The sequence below is a fragment of the Tenebrio molitor genome, chromosome 6 (genome assembly GCF_963966145.1).
Source record: "Tenebrio molitor chromosome 6, icTenMoli1.1, whole genome shotgun sequence".
Taxonomy (NCBI): Eukaryota; Metazoa; Arthropoda; class Insecta; order Coleoptera; family Tenebrionidae; genus Tenebrio; species Tenebrio molitor.
Window position 1 is genome coordinate 3,835,413 of NC_091051.1, and position 20,309 is coordinate 3,855,721.

Sequence of the window (20,309 nt, forward strand, 5' to 3'; positions counted from 1 at the left end):
GTCTAATCGTCGCCGGATTTATAAGTCCGGAGCGAATATTATTCGGTGGAAGTTTGCCATATTATCTGCAGGTTGTTTGGCACACCGAAAGATAATTCTCTCGGCCAGTCGGTCTGGCACCAGGTCTGATACGTCGTCCCAGAAGCAAAGTTTCCGAGTCGAACCCCTAAACGCTCCTCTTGTTTATGGTGCCCCCCCCGCGAAAAAACCGTCTCCGACGCTAATCTCGACGTCTGAACGTTTGATTGGCGGTGAGGACGCCGCCGTCGGTGTGACCCGTGCGGCGCCGCCGATAAATCAAACGCTCCCGACTCGTGTTTATTTTTATTCAATACGATACAAAGAACTACGTGTGTAACAATAAGATAACACTGTTAAATGTTAATACTAACAAGAATTTTTACATTCAGACTTACAAATGTTCATAGCCTTTAAAGCAATTATGTGGGATTTCGTACAAGTATCCCGTCAAATAAATACGAGAACGAGAACCATCTGCGATTGTGTTAATCGTATAAATAATAATAAATTACTTATTACAACTTAAACACTAATTCTCTTATCGATTACATGTACTTAACGTAGTAGGAACTTGAACAGCTGAAGTTAGTTTCGTGAGGCGGCGGTCGGGGGCGGCTCGCTTCCGGTTTTCGGCACAAAAGTCAGCTGGCAGTGGCGGCGGCACAGTAAAAAAATAAATCAACAGAGATACATTTTTAAAACGGAAAATTGTAAATTTGTAATTTTTGGAGATGTCAAAAACGAGGAGATAACCTCAAAATAATTAATAAAAATGAAAGCGATATTTTCGTTGGTGTTAAAAACTAGTAGATTGTATTTACAAAATATCGTGTAAAAAGAATGTTTAGACATACCAGAGTGAACAGTCATCCGGAACTCTAAATTATCTAAGTGACAGTTGTTATTGTGTAAAACAAATACGAAAAAATAAACCACCAGATATATTTACATTTTAAATTAATTTCGAATTATTTCCGAACAACAAGTGAAACAATCGCGGTGACGTAAGACAAACTTGAGTCGCAATTCAACTTTTCCCGCCCAAAATCCACCTCCCGACATAAATTATGCAAACCACTACACTATCTGCGAAACAAAACGCCATTTACCTCCGTTTCCATTCGCATCTTATTCAATTTGCCTACATTTTAATCTAAACGTCCTCGCACGCGCCCATAAGGCGGTCACGTGCACAAACGTCAACACGATGCAAAGTCGTAACGATTCTCTCGAACACCTTGTATATGGTTGGGCGTAAACGAGAGCGTTGTCAGGTGTAATAAAAAAAGACTGTTAACGCCTTGTCCTGAATTATGCAAGTCGTGTGGGTGCACCAGCGGACGGTGTAAGTGATGCGGATTTTGGAAATTTGGGGTCGACGGGGCGCACGCTGGCCGGCAAGACTCGAACAATGACGTGACGTTTATGAAAGTGAAATTGGAAAATGGTGGATTTGTGAGGTAACATGAGAAATGAAAATAAGACATTTCAAGTTGTTGGTTGTGCGTGTTGCGGTGGGTGGATCAGTTGACATAGCCCAAGACAAAAATCGGAAATTGTATTATGTTAAAACAGTAATATCCAACGCATTATGAAAACGTTTTTTAATCGAATCAAGACAAACAATTCACAATTGACAATTATATTGTTAAAATCTTGTAAATTACGTAAATTAGTGGAGAATGATACATTCGAATTATCGTTTTAAAATTATCGTAAATCGTCGCAATCATCGCGGCCATATTCTACAATTGAGATTGACAGGGTAGAAGTCTGGCAAGGTCGCGAGGTAGCGTCCACACGTACCAAAGCTTTCTTGTCGAATTCACATAATTTTACTATTATTATTACTATTTCATTTTGCAAACTCTCCATGTGTTCTTTGTTCAAACACTTTTAACGATTTGACGTCAACAGCTGTACCCTCTGACTTCTGACATGCAATGTTGTCATCACAGTTGTCATGATTATTTTACGCAAATGTCAACTATAGTCAAATCATTTCTGATTTTTAATTTTCAATAACTGTAAAATTTAGAAACTTAATCACGAATCGCGTTACAAAGCAACCACAATATACAGAAAGCACCCAAATAAACATTGGTCTTTCATATGTTGGTACAATATTTTTTAAATCATAAAAATGTGAAGTTGTTTTCAACGACATCTGTCATCTGTGCTGTCAGTGTCATTTTTAATATGTTGTTCCAGATTGTATGTACGAATACGACAGGCACAAATTCATACCCAGAGTTCAGAGAATAAGGTTATGGTAGATGAAAATTTATATTTCGTGAAACACCAACAACAAACAAGACTCAATCTTCAACGAAGAAACTCTTCTTCTCCAACTCCAGGAGTTATTTGTAATCGTTAATAGATAATAATTGGAATTTGGTAATTTGCTGCGTCAACCTAAATTCAAAATTACTAAACTGAAACAGCAAGTGATGCCAACATACTACAATGTTGACAGCACGGATGTCGTTGAAAACAACTCATATTGACTATATTGCGGTAAGAATAAAAATTGGAAATACATATGTATTTCAATTTTGAAGCAATTAATTGATGGTAATAATTTACTGAAATACACTAATTTTAAGACCTTTAAGCGATTTGTGGTTATGTCAACTGTCAACTGTTAAAATTTATTTGAAACTTGAAATGATTTCTCCTGATTTCCGGGGTGTATATGTGGTGGTGAGTTAATCTATTTAGATTCTGATTGTTATTTTAATTTTTGGGGAGGGTCAATAGGTGTAAGTCCGTCCGTACGCCACTGTTGGTGCCGAAAACGTGGTGAAGCGCAAGCCCGCAGCAGACCTTCCTGAAAGCTTGCCCACATACCTGAAAGCTGCGGTCGTGTAAAAAACGTCCGATTTCGGGGACATGTAGGCCGTTTAATAATAAAAGTATAAATAGAAATCAACATAACTTTAATGATCAGTACCCACTCAGCATGTAGGTTTGTGGCGCCGTTTAATGTTTGTACACTTATTAATGTTGTTGGGAACGTTTATTAGCACTTGTCGCCTACCAGCGTCTAGCTTGGCGCAGATTCATTCTCATCCTGATTTTATCACAATTATTAAACCTCGCTCGCAGACTATTTCCTCGTCGAGGCGGAGACACGCCAGCGAAGACGCCCGACCCGCAACTAATTGCAATAAAATATCAATTAAACGGTCGCGATTTACATGAAATTACGAACCGCGCCGGGCAACGCAACATGTCGATCGACAAACTAAGACCGCCACTTGAGCGCGCGGCAAAAAGTGAAGAAACACTCGGACGTAAAAAACTGAAAGCCACATTGCCGGGCTATTTTAGCTCTCCTAAGCGGTACTATCGTCCTAGACTGGTGCGTCACTCAATTGACGTTGACGGCGGTGCACTTGCACTGCTTGATCCTCTGGACGCGCTTCTTCCGGAAGGGCGGCGTCATCGAGGGGCACTTCAAGGTTATCGTGACCCAGGTGAACTTGCTGGGCCTGCAGAAAGCGCACGCCTTGAACGCGGGCCCGTTCTGGTCCTCGTCCTCCGTCTCCTCGCTGTGCTTGTGGCGGCGCTTCGGGTTCTTCGGGATGTAGAAGGAGTTGCACTGGCCGTAGCAGAAGCGGTTGATCACGGTGCGGGTGAGACAACCCTCCTCCTTCACCTTCTGGATGAGGGGCTCGGTCTTGCACCAGTCGCGCTGCAGGTACTCCTTTTTCGTCACGAACAGCGCGTTCTTGCTGCTCTTGAGGAGCTTGCGCCCGTTGAAACCGCGCAAGTCCTGCAGGAGCTCGGTGGAGCGGTAGGGGTCGCTGTGGTTGTTGCGCCGCAGGAAGAGGTTGATGTCGACGCGGGGGTTCTCGCGGGAGCGCTCCTCGTCCAGAAGCTTCAGCTTCTGGATCTCGAACTCCTGGTCGGGGGGGATGTAGTTCTCATCGAGCTCGTTCTCGAGGAGGTAGCGCTTTTCCTCGCGGGACGCGTTCTGTTTCTTCTCGGCGATCAGGCGCTCCACTTCTTTGGTGTTGATGATGTCGAGGATGGAGTCGCTCGGGGGGTTGCGGACGCACGCACAACAACCCAACTGCTGGACGAAGAGGACGCAAAAGACTAAGCGCAAGGTCGACATCTGCAACAAAATTACCACAAGAATGACTGACGGTTTGTTTTCGAAATGATTTCATCCAACTAATTATGTTTATGCGACGCTAATTCGCCACCAACAAGAGTTTACAAACTTTCCCACCCGGATAATTTATGGAGATGAAAATTTTTACTTTTTTACAGCATCGAGCTACTTCTTGTTTGGATGAGCATAATTGTGTAACCCACACGACAGGTTCGATCTCCACAAAAAGCCAACGGGTGGGTTGGCGTAATTGGTTCGAACATTTTTGGTCCTTTTTTAATTGATGACACCCTCACCGGCTTTTTGTCGACGACGTCACATTTTTATTGCCGTTCCACTTTTCGCTGCCACCGGTTACAAAATGATCAAAGAGTGAACGTGTTGTTATTGGTTGAATAAAAATTTTCCCGAATTCTTTTGTCCTCTCGTGATAATTCCTACAATTGCCACTTGATTATCTTTACAGCTGCTAAGTGGTCCTAAGTAACATTTAATTTGGCCCAGAGTGTACAATCTTGATTAGCACACAAACAGTTACCTAACCTAAAAATAGTGACAGCTGTCAAAAATTTGTAGTTTGCGCCGCAGGAAGTAATGCTTGTGCACAGTTAGTGGAGTCTGCGCGAAATTAATAAAACGATTTACATGTTGCAGATTTTAATTGATCACTATATTGGATTAAATTGTTGGACTGGATGATGATTAAACTAATTATGGTTATGGTTCAAATAGATTTCCCACCTAATTACAACATATTTCACTAATTTAATTTCGATAAAAGTGAAATGAAATACATGAATTATACTAGTTTTGAGATAATTATCCAATTTAACTCATTAGACTTATAAATATTTATTTATGCGTATACTAGTATTTTATTCATAAGTTGCATAAAATTATCGTAAAATTTTATATGGCAGGTGAAGAATGAGAATATAAATAAGCATAATAAAAAATTGTAAATTGTTCAGAGTTGTGTCACTGTGTGGAGATGAAAGAAAAGTTGCCGAGAAAGAGACGATCTGGCGACATTTTGAAAAATGGCGGAATTGGAATTGTTGCATGGGAATAAAAATGAAAAGTAAAAAAGTTGCAAAACTATTCAAAACTGAAATGTTTTAAAAAAATATAAAGTAAAAAAAAAGAGTTGAATTCTTTGTTCTATTTTTTTTTTAATAATCTTTACGTCATGGGTACAATTTTTTTCGAAACATTCTAAATAATGATTGAGGACTAATTACATTATTCAAATTCTGGAAAATCTTCATGTAAAAATCTTGCACTTGTAGAGCCTCAGCTGACGCCTCGGACCACAAACCATGCTCGCACTTCCAAAACGACAGTTTCGGGCTTTATGATACAAATAACTATTAAATTCCTTCCAGGATATCCTTTTAGGACAAAGTTTTTATAACTTTCCACATTTTGCTTCACCTGGTACTCTTTTCTTTTTAAAAACGAGACACTATACATTTCAGAATTGCAGAAAATTCCCTGGAAATTTCGCTTAAATACACAACTTGACACACTAGTTCAGAACTTCCGGACATCTGGAATGCCAAATCAATATGTCATGTCCTAACCCATGTGTTTTATGGCAACCGGAATTCCAAATCAGGAATTCCTGATAACTTGACGCCGGTCACAGATCACCAGCGAAACTGATTCGGCGAAATAATCCGTCGCCTAATTTTCCCAGCACATGTCCTGCTAAATTAGTAACACCCAAAGTCGATGGCGTTTCCAAAAGAACTGTGCAGGCAGACTGGTACCACATGATAAAAAGTTAAAACACGTGAGAAGTGACACTTGGAAACGGAAGCTGAGGAAAAAATTTGAAAAAGCATCGACGTCGAGTGGCGCCAGGAACATAACTTCACGAGTTCTGCAAGAGTTGGAAAAAGGAGAAATGTGGGAGTTAGTGTCTGGGAGTCTCTCCCGAAAAATATGTGGGACCCACTCCAGGATAAAAAACTTGTGTATCGTCCTAGTTAATGGGCGAAATCCATCTCTCGGCGTTTCGTTATTTGCGCCAGGCCGGTTTAATTTTTAGACAATTGATTATTTTTTAAGAGCGCAGTGGCGCCACGACACCCGAAAAAATCTGTTATTTTCGCTTGTGACGTAGCAGCCAGACGTGCAAATTCCGAACCTAACGACCAAATCTATTTCGTTTAGGTAAGTGCACATTATGATTCGAAAATTACGAGTATCGCTGGAATTATTGTGCCGTTATGTAAACGAGGGCGGCTTGGCCTGCCGCCAGGGGGGCCCTCAGGTGGCGAAAATGCGAGCGCCGCCGGCGGTGGCGGCACGGAACGACGTTTCGGCGGCGAACAATGCGCCGGAAATTCGAAATGCGTCCACAGAAAAATCCGGAGGACTGATCAACAATCACGCATCGCCTTTTGTAGCAAATACGATGTCCATTCATTGGCGCCCACCACCTGCCTTTCACAATACCATCTTTCTCTTCAGACGGACAGGGCCGGAGCGAGGGCCACAAAGCGCTAAGCTCGAGAGAGAGCAAAAGAAGGTGGAAACAAATACAATACCAAGCGTGTTACTGTGTTCTGGTACATCACACATCCGGTGGTACGGCATTCAGGCCGGGCTAATTCATCGTCACGAATATCATTATCGGATAAGCATAAAATTCTTCAGAAATGGAAGTGTAAATTGAGAGTAGCAAGTGAACACAAATGTTAGTGTTAGGTTGGTAGGATAATTTTATGTTGGCATAACCGATTTTCAAATTCAAATATGTCAAACTAAAAGTCAAATAAAACAAAGTTGCCATTATTCATAATAAATAATATAAAACTTACAAAATTCTAACCTAAAAATAAATCACGATATGACACGTTGACAGTAACCAGGGTTACCAATTAGTCGGGGGATGCCAACCCACCAAATCCGTTTCAATTGTTTACAGTTACTTGGTACAATCGTACCTTTTTTACTATTAAGTACCATCATTATTATTACTACGACCAGCCAGAAAGGAGTAAGAAGATATAAAACGAGAAAGATAATCTTGTCTGTTACCTTCTCTATTATTATTATGTACTACTATTTTTTTATTTCTTTTTAAAACCGTCTACATATTTTTCCTTAAGTGAAAGAATGAATTTCTTAATAAAAAATTCAAATGTAAATCTAAACTGAAATAGGTACTCCCATAAAAACTGAAAAAGGGCAAAATACGCAGAAATCCATATTAGCCAATCTTGTGCATTTAAAACAAGCCATTAATGAAAAAATTAGTTTACTATTTGAGCATTTAAATATGGTAGTCTACTGTACTAAAATGGCCACAATAACGACCTATCAAAAATTTACCTTAGAGTTGACCTTGGAGTAGTATGTCTGTAAAACACGCAGAAAATCATAGTATACTGTGACATGTGGCGTCGTTGCGGTTTTGACAGTTGTCACTATTGACAGTTTATCAAAAATAAATAAAAGCTTCACAACGAGAGTACTATACTTCGTCCAGCGAGAGATTGGGAGATTTTAAATTGTATTAAATTAAACCAACACTACAAAATGCACTAGAATACATTAATTAGAGCATAATTTCAGGGCAAAAATGTTACTGCTTGAAGGATATATTTGAAATTTTACGTGCGCTAGGTATTACTTTCTCTACGTAGAATTTAGTGATTTTTATGTCAACCAATCTCTCGCTGGACAAACTTTAGCAGGTACTTGTTTTTGTATCAACAAAATGTGATGTTTTTGTTTGTTAGGTAATAACTACTTTGTAATTTAAATCTGTTTCAAAACATATGTAGAATAAAAAAAGTGTAGAGAAAGAATGTGAATTAAAAAAAGAAAAGAAAAAAGAATTTTCATTGATTTTTGGTATTGTTTTAAATTAGGTACTGGATTTGTTTTGAGTGGGACGAAAAAGTACCGCCTGCTGAGGTCGTACAGTTGGTTGTAAAAAAAAGGGAACTGTCAGAATAAAATTGATACTTTTTTACAATTGTTTCATAGTGTGAAACCTTCTTACGGGAGATAGGTTAGAATTATTTTTAAGAATTATTTGACAAGCATTGTCAAGTAGACAATTAATTGACAAATAAAATGTTTCCAGAAACCGGGTCTTAGTCCCATTTGGGTTCCAGAAGAATCACCATTTTTGAATGTAATCGATGCATCTGGGTACTTTAGTGTAACTATTGGTAATCCGGAGCGCCCCCACCGTCGAAAATTCGCAATCAAAACACGCTCATTGCTCATTGTGACATTTGTCAAATAAATCTATTCGGATTAGTTTGTCTAATTTTAGTCTTCCGTTTTCAATTCTAAATTGTCTAACATTCTATCTAAAACCAATTTGCGATAATTTCAAAAATGGTTGTGGCTCACTGCACATGCATTCCACAATAATTGTGCGCAACAAAGATTGGGCGAGCCAATGGAAATAAAGGCTGGAGTAATGGTGCGGTACCAATGCCAATCTACATTTTGATCAAATAAAAAAAATCAAGTTACGTAAGCATCTTGATTAAAAAATGTGTCTTGGAGAGCCAGTGGATGTGGGACAGATATGTAGAAATGTCTAAGTTTTTCAAAAAAATATTGACAGTTGAGTAATACAGTAAAAACTTCAAAGCAAAAAATTAATGTTTGAGTTGGCAATACAATTTTTTATTCAGCTATTTGCAACACTGCAACCGCATATGTTTCTTGCGTTATTTGACAGATATCTGACGTAACATTAACAGCTACAAAATTGTAGGTTATGGATTATGAGAAAAGAAATTAAACTTGAAATGCAGAACATTTATCTAAAGGAATCTCCATTATTTTGAAATATCCAGCGCTTTAATTTGAAATGTCAAATGTCACTTGTCAAAGATGCGGCTGTCAGTGTCAAGCTGTCAACAATTGGAAGTTAAAAATAAAATTCAGTACCATTGTAGAATAATTTTGGTACTAGAAGACAAAACGTTTTTGAGATTTTAGTTTTTTGTGAGTCGCTACCAACTCAGAAAAGTCACCAAAGATTTAGTCTTTCGCTGGCGTCAAAAATCATCGTTGAATCGTTTTTTCTGGGCCGATTCCGTCCCTGCACGTAATGGGGCACCGCCGACAGCAGGTTAGTGCATCTAGAGATCGGACCCTACGCGTCACCCACACGTCGGCCTTATAGGTGATCGCCTACACCCAGGGCCGTTCCATTCATACTCGATGGCCCGCCAGATTTCCTCCGGTCACCGGATACTCCGCAGACACGCACTATCAGCTTATAATTGGATGTCGGACTGCCCAAAGGGGGGCTAATCGACATTGTACACAATAATTCTGTCACAACACCGACTCTTTTGCCACACTCCGCTCTCCTCCACGTGGGCCGCCACCACTCCAATTGGAGACACTTTATGACATGACGTTCCGTCAATAGACATTTACATACAATCTCTGCACTTCCAGGACGAGACAAAAAACACCACCGATTTTTTTACCAAACTTGCACTGTCGTTCTGACGGATTTATGCCCCAACCCGGGGTCAAAACGGACCCAACTCGGTCCTGGAGGAATTTTTAACAACCCAACAAGTAATTGTTCATCAGGCGGAAGATAATAACATCTGCTCTATAGTGGGAGTAGAAATTTTGAGGCCACAGATATACCTGTATACAGTGTGATCGCCTCAACACAAACAAACTAAAATTGAAAATGAATAAATGATAATGGCGTCAAGTAAAAGTAAAACCACATAGAAAATAAGCAAGAATAGAAAAACAAATAGTATTAACAATAATAATATTAAGAATAAGTCATTTTTCCAGTGGCGGAGCAAATGGGGGCAACTTAAAAATAAAAAAATTAAAGGTCATGTGTTTTTCTCAGTACTTGATAATAATGCCGTAATGACATTATAATTTAATCCGGCCTGAATGCTGGGTGTATGGAAGGCCAGAACATAGTAATACATATGTACATAATAACTTTTCGATTATCTTATTTTCCTGTTTGAAATGAATCGTTCGAGTTAGTAAAAAGTAGAGTAGCGCTATTGTCGTGCAAATGGGGCAACAGAAGATGGTTTTGGGATGCCGTTGTAGAGTAGCAGATGCTATGCGTGTTTGTCGACCGAAGGTAAATAATCGATTTTATCAGGGTAAATATTATGTGGCTCTCGCGTCCATATCTCTATTGACGAAATGACCTTGTCGAGACTTTCTGCAGCACATTCCTCGACATAGTCGGAGGCAGATTTCGCACGAATCCCCAAACCTACAGAAAGTCAATGAAAGCGTGAAGAACGCCGCCGAGAATAAATGTCCGCTGACATATCCGTAAATGTCAAAAGCTTTGACATTTCGACTTGAGGGAAAAAGTAGGTGCCGGAATGTCATTTGACGAATGTTGCGCGGCGACCTCTGCCGGAACAATTCCAACACACGGGGGTGCGTCCCCAGTGTTGTCGTATTTTTTCGCGCCAACAAAACAAACACACATAAATCAGAATCGGTGAGTAATTTCCTGATTAAAATGCAAACGATCGCAGGTGCGGGATACCTCGCCGATTAATTAATAACAGCAATTAGGCACCACCCACTGTTTCGCGGTCGCGGCTCGCGCTGCGTTTCGTAAACGCGGCGATTAAGCCGGAGCCTTAGGCGGCGTAACGAGGCGCGATGCAAACCCGTCCACAGGTGGTTGCAGTCCTTTGTTCTACAATTAGATGACTTCATGTCATTTACGTAACGCATTTGCATGCGATTAATTAGAATTACAAAACGACGTGCGGATCATGAATGGGGCCCGCGCGGTAGAACCGCGCACACACACTGTATATACCGGTCGGAGTGTTTACGAAGTGTTGGCTCTAATCGCGGCCATAACTCTAATGGTCGCCGAGGTTTTTGATTTATTCGAGAGCGTGGGAGCGCTAATTAGAGCCTTCGGGAGAGAACGTCCCGCTTGTGTTCCAGTTCGGTTTCCGGGGCACGGATTTCATTCGATCACGACAAAAGCTCGTAATTCGATTATTTTTCTGGTTCATTGTGTTTTAGGTGCAAAACGACGAAGAATATCTGGCGGAGTTTTAACGGCGATATGCTCCAACCTACTTTGTTGCGTTAACTAACTTAAAAAACTTAAAGGTCCAGGTGAAGGTTTTGTTTCATTTGACGGTGCGCTCGAGGCTGCTGGTGAAGGTCTGCGAAAGGTCCCCCAAAAAATAATTATCCTGGAATTTTAACTTAACGCACCAAAAAAAAACAAAAAAGTGCAATTTTAGTCCTTGCTGAAACAGATTCCTTAACATAAAATCTTCAAATTTTTAATAACATTATTCGCTTTGTCTTCGTCTTTGTCTTATCTTAAGATAATTATATCATTTTCTTTTCAATTTCGTCAAAATTTATTTTTCCCTAAAAGATTCGTTCTTCGAGAATAACATTTAAAGAGTATCACAGTATTTTTTATTGCATCATTATTATTATTACGTTCTGGCCCACGAACCACACACCCAGTGACTCGGCGTTCAGGCCGGATTCATTTATCATATTTATATTATCAAATAAAATTTATTATAAAAACTGAGTGAGATGAGAGAAATATTTTTCGAAAATTTTGTACAATTTATTCCTAAAGGAGACAAGATTTTAAAATGTGGCAATCAATAATTATGGGTCACATTCTTTAAAAGAAACGGTAAAAAAAAACAAAATCCAAATGAAATGATTAATGTATGATATACAGGGTGTCTCAAAATTCGCAAATTCCGAATTCATAGCGTGGTAGGGAAGGACCCAGTGGAGCTCGAAAAATACTTAGAAAAAAAAATCGCTCTTCCTGAAGAAGATATAAGCACTTTGATTTTGTTCAATACATTGCAGCCATAGAGTCCTGATTTTTTTTTATTTCCATATTTGGACTATTGAAGTGATCCCCTACAACGCTCTGAATTCGGAATTCGCGAATTTTGAGACACCCTGTATACAGGGCGGAGAAAAATAAAGAAAAAAAATCTTGAATATTTTTTTAGCCCGCCATAATGCAGAGAGATGCAAAATTAATTTATTATTTAATGAAAAAAAAAACGGTTTAGGAGCACATTCCGTAAGAATGTCATAGAATTTTTGGCCGGAGAAAGAAAAAAATCAGGAGGCATTAGGTAAAGTAGAGAAAACCACCAATATTTTTGTTTTGTGAAAAATTGGGGATATTAAAAAAATATTGTCTTCGGAGCTGTCATTATGTTTTTTTATTAAAAAAAATGTCAAAACTACATTTTAAATTCCTATCCTGAACTGCATTGATTATTATTAAGTCGTAAAATTATTTTTATTTGTGTACTATTTTGCCACCCTGTATACTAACCAAGTCCCCTTTGCATTTTTGTAAAAACAATTAAGTCTGGAAGTTGTGAAATAATATTTTGATATTTTTCCGCTCAAAGCCTTCTAAAAATATAATTTTCAGAGAATCTAAAGAATCTTTCATCGACAGTTGTTAAGTACTCGCCCATTTATTTAAAAAAAATATTTTCTTCAGTACCGTTTATTTTCAAAATTTCCCAAATCTCATTTCCGCAATGACTAAATAAAAATCTAAAATTAACAAAACGATTTGAAATAAAAATATTTGAACTTCCTTTTGCTATTCAGGATATTACCCGTTCAAATATAACTCGCTCATTGAAAGAAACATCAAATATTTAAGTCATTTCTCACGACTTAAACTTAACGTAAAAATAAACACAAATTAATTTGAGCTTTATTTTTGTGGGCCAAAAAACTATCGCATTTCGAAATTTTGAAAAATGTAAAAAAATCTAAAAACAGTCAATTGTTTTCACGGCAAAAACTTGACGATATAATTTTGGGCATATCCTGCAACGAACTGTACAAACGGACCGCGTTTGTTTAATTATGTAACAAGATCGGTTTGGCGACCTTCGACGTTTTTATTCCAGTCGTTCCGCGATGAATTAATTGCGTTTGTTGTCACCCTCGTCGGGGAAAAACCGTCGCTTCCGGCGAACCCCTCATTCCAGGATGTTGACGTCACGTTATCCAGGCAGGCAATTGTTGCAACAATTGTAGTCGATTTGCATAATTACACGATTAAAGAGCAATGCGGAATGTTAAACGCGACCGAGCCGGGTGAAAAATCGTTGTAAAATGTTTACCTTGAGTCGGGGGCGGCTTCTGTTGACGGGAGGGTCGCGTCACTGCACTCGCATCCTTCGGCGATTTGACAGCGGCGAAAGCTCAGGATCGACTAGCACGTGGTCGGCTCCGTGCGGTTTACACAGTTGCGCTTTACTTGCAGAATGTGAGTAAACTGAGTGTTTGAGGAGTTGAGTGCGACGCCGACAGACTCCCACCAGGGCAAGGTACGTTGCTGCATAATTTATGAATTGCCCGATGGAGTTGTGTCGTCTTATTTTCCCCTGGAAGCTCTCCCGGAGACGACGTTCTCGACGAGGACGGCCCCCGGGGCTTATGCAAATCGTTCGTTTGTTGCGGTTTTACGAGGGGTGTCGATCCACGCCAAATGTCCTTCCTATTGTCCTTAGTCCTTAATAAGCGGAGAGGGCAGGGCAGGACAGTTTTCGGCGCCCCGTTATCGCCGGTTTTGCATAGGAGACGCGGCTCGTAAAGACGAGATCTTATTTATGTTAATGCGAAAAACGTATTAAGTAATGTTGACACATGGAGGATCGGGTCGGTGGGAAATTTATCGTATGCTAAACGCGTTGTGGGAGGTTATTCGGAAAAATCTCGAAAATGGTAAGTCACGATGACGCCAACTTCATCAGATCGCACAAAAATTAGAATGGAAGACGTGATTTCTATTACGAATCGATGGTGCACCTGATCTCTTGCATCATTCCTCAACAGGGAAAATACCACAAAGGTTAAGTCCCACTTGATGGGACGGAAAGTTTACGGGTGATGGAAAAACACCAACAAATTTTGACACCGCAAAAAAGTATTTATTTATTTTTTTTGAGAGAGAGATACAAAAGGAAAGACAAAGTGGTGATTAGCTCGTTACAGAAGTGACTGACATTTTTTTTCAACTAACATAATCTAGAAAGAATTGACCTGAAAGCTTTGAAAAAAATTTAATTAATAAAAGAAAACGATCAATGTTTCTAGCCGATTACAGTTGAGGAGCACATAATAATGTTTTTTTTTTTGAGAATTAGATAAGTTGTAGGTGTTGGATTCTGTCATGGGCTGTGACCTTGGAAATATCTGCGCGAAGGCGAAGACTACTTTCAAATTGAATACATACAAATAGACGAGAGAGAGAGACAATATGTATTAACGTACGACTCATAGCCCATGAGAAAATCCAAGACCAAGACCAAGATTTTTTTGAAATTTTTTCGAAAAATTAGCTCCATCTAGAAAAGACCTTGCAAAATATGACATTCAAAAGTCCATAACATTATTGGAATGCATTATGCCTTACGTGCCTTTGCTATCGTGTTGTTTCCCTTGTCAAACTTTTTTTAGCCAACAATTTTTATTCGAAAATTTTGTCAAAATTTAGGTAATCTGTAATAACACATCTTTTAAAATATGACATTTAACGACCTGCATTGTTTTTCAAAAATGATTGAAGTTAGATGTCACGATATAAAAATTTGTTATAGTCCTTATTATTATCATTATTTTCAAAAACACAACGCCAAATTACAATTTTATTTTACAGGAACAAATAGTTCCTTAAAGTGAGACCTTAAAGTCAAACTATTTTTGAAAGTGAGATAAGTAACATTTTATTCCTAAATTTTTTTGGAAAATTTTCTCAAAATTTTGCTTGCTCTGGAGTAAACGTCCAAAATTTGACATTTAAAAGACCATTATATTACCAGAATACATAATCTCTTTAGTGACATAATTCTCTTTGTCTCTCGTCTTGTTTGCCTTGTCGAACTCTTCCTAAGCTCGTAAATTTTTTTGGAAAATTTCGCCAAATTTAGCATCGCCTAAACGATCTTACGAAATGTGTCACTTAAGTGTTTTGTTCAAAAGCGATTTAAGTTGTATTTCGTAGATAAAATCAGTATCTGTCATCGTAATTATTATTGTAAAAAAGAAAACGTAAACATTCTAATTTTAGCTCTTACAGAAACAAATAATTCCGTAAAATAAAAATTTCAACGATGACACTCAAAATTCAAAATTTTTGGCTCAAGCATGTAGCCTACAATTTACGATGTTCCAAGAAGACAACAGGACAACGCGCGCCCTCACATCTCACCCACCACCACCACCACCATCTCCAACACACTCAATTCTTTTACACCACCCCTTCAACCCCCAACTTACCCTTGTGTCAGCATTGCATTGGTACATTTATTCGATGATTTGTTACAATTACGACTAGAATAACTACGCTCTCGATTCGATCTTCTCCATTTTGGAGTGGCTCCTGACCTCGCTTTTCGTCTCGCTGCTGCTTTTCACCTCTCCCTTCGACCCGTCCTTCTTCTTCCTCAAAACGAACACCCCTTCCAGATTCTTGGGCATCTGCTTCGGCTTGTTTTTCGTCGATTTCATCACTTCAAACGTTGTGAACTCCTTGTACTTGGAGATCTTGGTCACGGCGTACTTCACCTCGAGGGGCGGCTCTTAAACAACCAATCAAATAAAATCACCACAAACAACTACCACCTGACGTACGTTGGTCCCCTTCCACTCCCGTCCTTGCTGAAATTCAAAACAAATCAATCAAGATTTCTTCCATCTTCTTTGACTTACATCGTCGCGGTCCTGGAGCTACACATTCGCACCTCACTTTGCGCTTGCTTCCGCAGACGCACGGAGGCTTGTCTGTCGACTCCTTGGACTCTTTGGGGCTCGTCGACGAAGAAGAACAACACTTGCAAGTCTTGGTGGTACCTTCTCCTGGTTCCGGTGGTGAGATACACTTGTGCTCGTCACCTTTCGACGCTTCTTCTACTTTGTACACTGTGCTTTGGTACGCATTCACCTCCGAGTACTGTCTAGAAGAAGGTCTCAAACTACTGTTGTCTGACATTGTCTGTCTGCTGATGGTCCGGATATTGTCAGACTGAGTCTCCGAATTTTCAATCTAGAAATGACAATCTAGACTCAACAATTTTCACTCCTTCAGGACTCACGTTGGTTTCAGATGTTTGCATTGCGTTGGATTTTAACTGAAACAAAACAAATTAACCACAAGAAGACAGATTGACAGATGTGGAAGTGGTTACGGTCGCGTTAGAAGTCTGCATGTAGATGGACGTCACCTGAAAAATGTTGAATACAATTTTGCAACTGTCACTTTCTGTTGAGAGCTTACGCTTGCTTTGGGTGGTCCCAAATCGACCTACAATGTTGACATTATTGGAAGTACTAAAGTACAAAGACAACTCACAAATGAAGTTTGCATGACTTTCGAGACCAGCTGAAAAATGAAAAAAATACAGTGGAAAGGAGAAAGAATCTTATGGAAGTACCTCTGGGGTCAGACCAACAGTTTGCAAAATTTTAGACACCACCTGCAAAAACTTCTTTACAAAAATCTCTAGTTATGGAAAAGTCTTACTTCTGGGAACGGTGCAGTTTGCGCCGCCACTGATTTCACCTAAAAAACTTGTTACCCTTCTGTTTGCGCTTTCTGACGTACTTACACTTGGATTGACTTGAAATCCTGCAGAAAGCATCTAAAACGAAAACTTACAACTCACAACTTTTTTCCAAATTGCGACTTACACTCCTTTCGGTTTGGCTCTTGGACGACTTCACCTGAAATTGTGATAACTTTAGAAAAAGAAATGATCGCTGCGCCAAAAATGTTGTTGGAGTGAAAACTCCAACAGATTTTTGGCGGCAAAATTTCACTCGTCCTGTTCTTCCTCAACTCACTTCCTGGCTGGGATCTCTTTCTGGAATGTCCTGAAAAAACACTGGTTTTACTACTCCATCTATATTTCTACAACTTCTGAAAAATGTTCCAAGTGTATTATATTTTACATTAGTCTAGAATAGCTACTTGTAGTGGTTCCCTTTCAGGCTCTTCGTCCTCGGCGTCGTCCTTGTCCCCGCACACCCTCAGCCTGCTGCACAAGTCAATCACCGTCTGCAGCCCCGTGAGGATGGTCTCGTCGGCGGTGGGCCCCAAGACTCGACTGTACAAATCAGGGCCGCACTCGCACTCCCCAGGTCCTGGGACATCTCCATCACAAGAACTCTCGCAACTCCTCCGCTTACCTTCAGAAGACTTTTTTTCCGCTTTGGAGACGTCAGTCTTGGTGGAGCGCACCGACAGTTCGTCGGGGGGCGTGACCGAGCTGCGCTTCATCATGCTGGCACTGCTGAACGAGCTCTTCATCCTTTTGCTTGGTTGACGATGTGATGAGGTCCTGGACAGTTGTCCGAGGGACGAAATGGATCTCATGTTCTCGCTGGTCGACATTTTGCCAGTTAAAGCACGAACTTGAATTTGAAATGGTCTCGAGTGAACGACATTTTGGGAAATATGGCGGCGTCAGCGGTCAAAAATTTTGACAGCTGTCAAGAAGGGAGTTGCGAGTGGCGAGTCATTTTTCGTGGAGCGAGCTTTAGCAAGAAGGAATGAGGCTCATTGGTGACATGATGGTGCTTTTAGCGTCCTTTTGATCGAGCGCTGCGATATTGAAAAATAATAGCAAAGGAAAAATGAGAGTGGTAGGAAATGCGACTATAAATATGTCTGGGGCAATAAAGCCAGACAAACTGTACGTGTGAGAAGGTACAATGTACTTTAAGAATTGCACGTAAAACATGTTTCGTTATATGAAATATATGGTCTATTTTTCCTGAGTAATGGTTTCCACGAATCGCTGCTTCCTCGCTAATAAATCAAGAGAGGAAATCAGAAAATCTGCTGGAGTCGCGGATCATTTGCCAAATAGCCAATATGGAAATTAAAATGCTTTCCTTTTTGTTCCGCCTGATATTTGATTAAAAATGCGAGCCCGGAAAATTTTACATAAATTTATCGACTGTTTTTATTCCGGTCTTGGATGGGAGAAGCAATAAAAAACGAGATTGTAAGCGTGTTTTCCCGTTTTGCATTCTTATTGAATTTATATTCACTCTATTATTTATGCTTTTAATTAATTTTTAGTATAATTTATCAATTATTGTTTCAATTATTTATTGTTTGACACTCTCGGCGGCTGCAAATACGGCAATTGAAATAAACCTATTAATTGCTGCTGTCTTCGGATCATTAAAAAAGAAATAATTTATGAAGGTTTCACTGATTTTATACGGTCTGATGCTTTTTCACGCATGTCTGTCTATTACTTATTAATTATTATTAATAATTGGACTTTTCAAACAATGCAAATATTGAAAATCAATAACAAACTTGTTCTAGTGTGTGAACGTGCACCATCTTGTTGAGACCCATAGAAGAAAAATCATAAAATCTCTTGAATTTTGTCTACAACTTGATTTTGATGAAAATCAATCAGAAATAATTACACAAAATTACAATTTTGTTCTGTGTAACGTCTTTATTGTGTTGAGTTGGTCTTCTTGTAATTGTGTTACATTTTGGAAATTTCTGTAACATAGATTTGTAATTTTGAATTTTTCTACCAGACCAAAGAGGACGCCTCACATTTTATACAATATTGATTACTAGACGGAGAATGCAGAAAGGGAAATCAGAAGCTTGATAGTTTAAGTCTTACGAAGCACCGACAGATGTCGCTTTCACATCTTGGAATTAGAAACCAAGGATTAAAAGAAAGAAATAAAAAATTTGTGTTGTTTATTCTTCAGAATTACAAAATGACAAGATTCTATAAGATTTAAAGAAAATAAAATATACTTAAACCAAATATTCGTGGATTTTCTTTCCGTTTTCAAAATGTTCATATTTCGTTGCATTAGTTATTAAACTTTGATAATAAAATTTGTTTTTATAAAATTTTTTTTTCATGATTCCAAAAATATCGGTGGTTCCAATTAAGTAAACTTTTTTGTAATTAGAAGTTTTCAAGGATTAAAAAAAATAAAAAAGATTTTTTTTGTTTATTATTAATAAAAAATACAAGACAAAATTCTAGAAGATGTAAAGAAAACAAAAAATATTTACATACTTAATATGTAGTTATTTGTGTATCAAAGCCGCGAAATCATTCTTTAACGTACCGAGAGACAAATTGTCACCGAGGCCGCTTGCAGCCGAGGCACGACAATCTCGAGGGTGTTAAAAAATTTCGCGGCCAAGATGTACTGGGTGAGATAAGTTTTATCGTCAGTGCGAAAACATCCACTTCTAATCAATTTAAAATTCTCAAAAAATTCAGGAATGATTGTGTATCACTCTAGAACAGTCTGTAAAAATTTCAAAATTTTTAATAAAACAGGTAAAGATTTTGTTTTAATTCAATAACTGCTACATTAATTTACATAATTTTCACTGGGAGTCCTTTCAAACATTCAGGAAAAATTTGGTGTCATTGAAATCATGAAAACATCACCGGTTTTTGAAATAAATGGAATTTGATATTAAAGCCTAAAATTTAGCTATGATTTATTATTAAATTGGGCGGTCAGTTCCACAAAAGAAGTTGACGTAGGTTATTTATGATACCCTTTAGGGACTTAAGAATGACTAGAAAAGTGGTCAACAGATGTTTCCCAACAATGAGATATTTATTTTTTGTGAAAGTGATGTGTCAGTTTCGTGTAGGTACTCCTCCAGAGTTAAAAAGTACATATTATTTCTGCGGTTTCTAATTTCTTACGTGAAAAATCTAAACGCCAGTCTTACATGGAAACTCTGATTTGGATCAATATTAAAATGACGTTTACTTTAACGGGCGTCGTTAAAAGCAACGGCCGCGAAATTGGGTTTCGCGGCCTGTTTTAAGTACGTGAAGTGCAGGTTTCCCGTACGGTTGCACAAAAAAATCTTTTTTGGTTTTTGTTTCCATTATAAAAAGTTTTTTCCCTTATCATGATCAAAACATATTTGTTACTTCGCCTAAGTAACTCTAAACTAAGCTTTTTGGTAGAATAAATGTTAAAAATTTTCCAAAAATTATACGATCACTTGGTACAATTCTTTTAGTTTTGAATTGTTTTGTTAATGCAAAATATTTTGTTTATCATGGTAAAAAATGGATTAAAATTCAGGATTTTCCAAAAAATA

At 38.6% G+C, this 20,309-nt stretch overlaps 2 protein-coding genes across 3 annotated transcripts; both read right to left on the bottom strand.

The window, feature by feature from the left end:
* Positions 1 to 312: 312 nt before the first annotated feature.
* LOC138133049 (DAN domain family member 5-like) lies at positions 313 to 15,613 on the bottom strand. 2 transcript variants are annotated; one of them, XM_069050841.1, is made up of 2 exons: positions 15,461 to 15,613; positions 313 to 4,144 (listed from the first exon to the last, which is right to left on the bottom strand). In XM_069050841.1, the coding sequence occupies exons 1-2, from the start codon at positions 15,485 to 15,487 to the stop codon at positions 3,395 to 3,397; spliced, it is 777 nt and encodes a 258-aa protein (XP_068906942.1). In that variant the 5' UTR covers positions 15,488 to 15,613; the 3' UTR covers positions 313 to 3,394. The 2 variants fall into 2 exon arrangements, with proteins under 2 accessions (XP_068906942.1, XP_068906944.1); XM_069050843.1 differs by lacking the exon at positions 15,461 to 15,613 and adding an exon at positions 13,303 to 13,544.
* On the bottom strand, positions 15,474 to 17,573 carry LOC138133048 (uncharacterized). Its single transcript, XM_069050840.1, has 14 exons — positions 17,369 to 17,573; positions 17,151 to 17,323; positions 17,024 to 17,053; positions 16,871 to 16,903; positions 16,789 to 16,821; positions 16,704 to 16,742; positions 16,615 to 16,656; positions 16,533 to 16,562; positions 16,458 to 16,484; positions 16,369 to 16,404; positions 16,276 to 16,311; positions 15,893 to 16,226; positions 15,815 to 15,841; positions 15,474 to 15,762 (listed from the first exon to the last, which is right to left on the bottom strand). The coding sequence occupies exons 1-14, from the start codon at positions 17,571 to 17,573 to the stop codon at positions 15,524 to 15,526; spliced, it is 1,284 nt and encodes a 427-aa protein (XP_068906941.1). The 3' UTR covers positions 15,474 to 15,523.
* Between the last annotated feature and the right edge of the window lie 2,736 nt (positions 17,574 to 20,309).

What these genes read in the sequence shown, in the direction of transcription:
- LOC138133049 (XM_069050841.1), bottom strand. Translation starts at nt 15,487, where the DNA reads ATGTACCAATGCAATGCTGACACAAGG. An exon ending in AATGCAATGCTGACACAAGG is followed by an intron (nt 4,145 to 15,460) that starts GTAAGTTGGGGG and finishes ATTTTGTTGCAG; the next exon opens with ATGTCGACCTTGCGCTTAGT.
- LOC138133048 (XM_069050840.1), bottom strand. Translation starts at nt 17,573, where the DNA reads ATGTCGACCAGCGAGAACATGAGATCCATTTCGTCCCTCGGACAACTG. An exon ending in CTGAAAGGGAACCACTACAA is followed by an intron (nt 17,054 to 17,150) that starts GTAGCTATTCTA and finishes GTGTTTTTTCAG; the next exon opens with GACATTCCAGAAAGAGATCC. An exon ending in AAGTCATGCAAACTTCATTT is followed by an intron (nt 16,485 to 16,532) that starts GTGAGTTGTCTT and finishes TCAACATTGTAG; the next exon opens with GTCGATTTGGGACCACCCAA.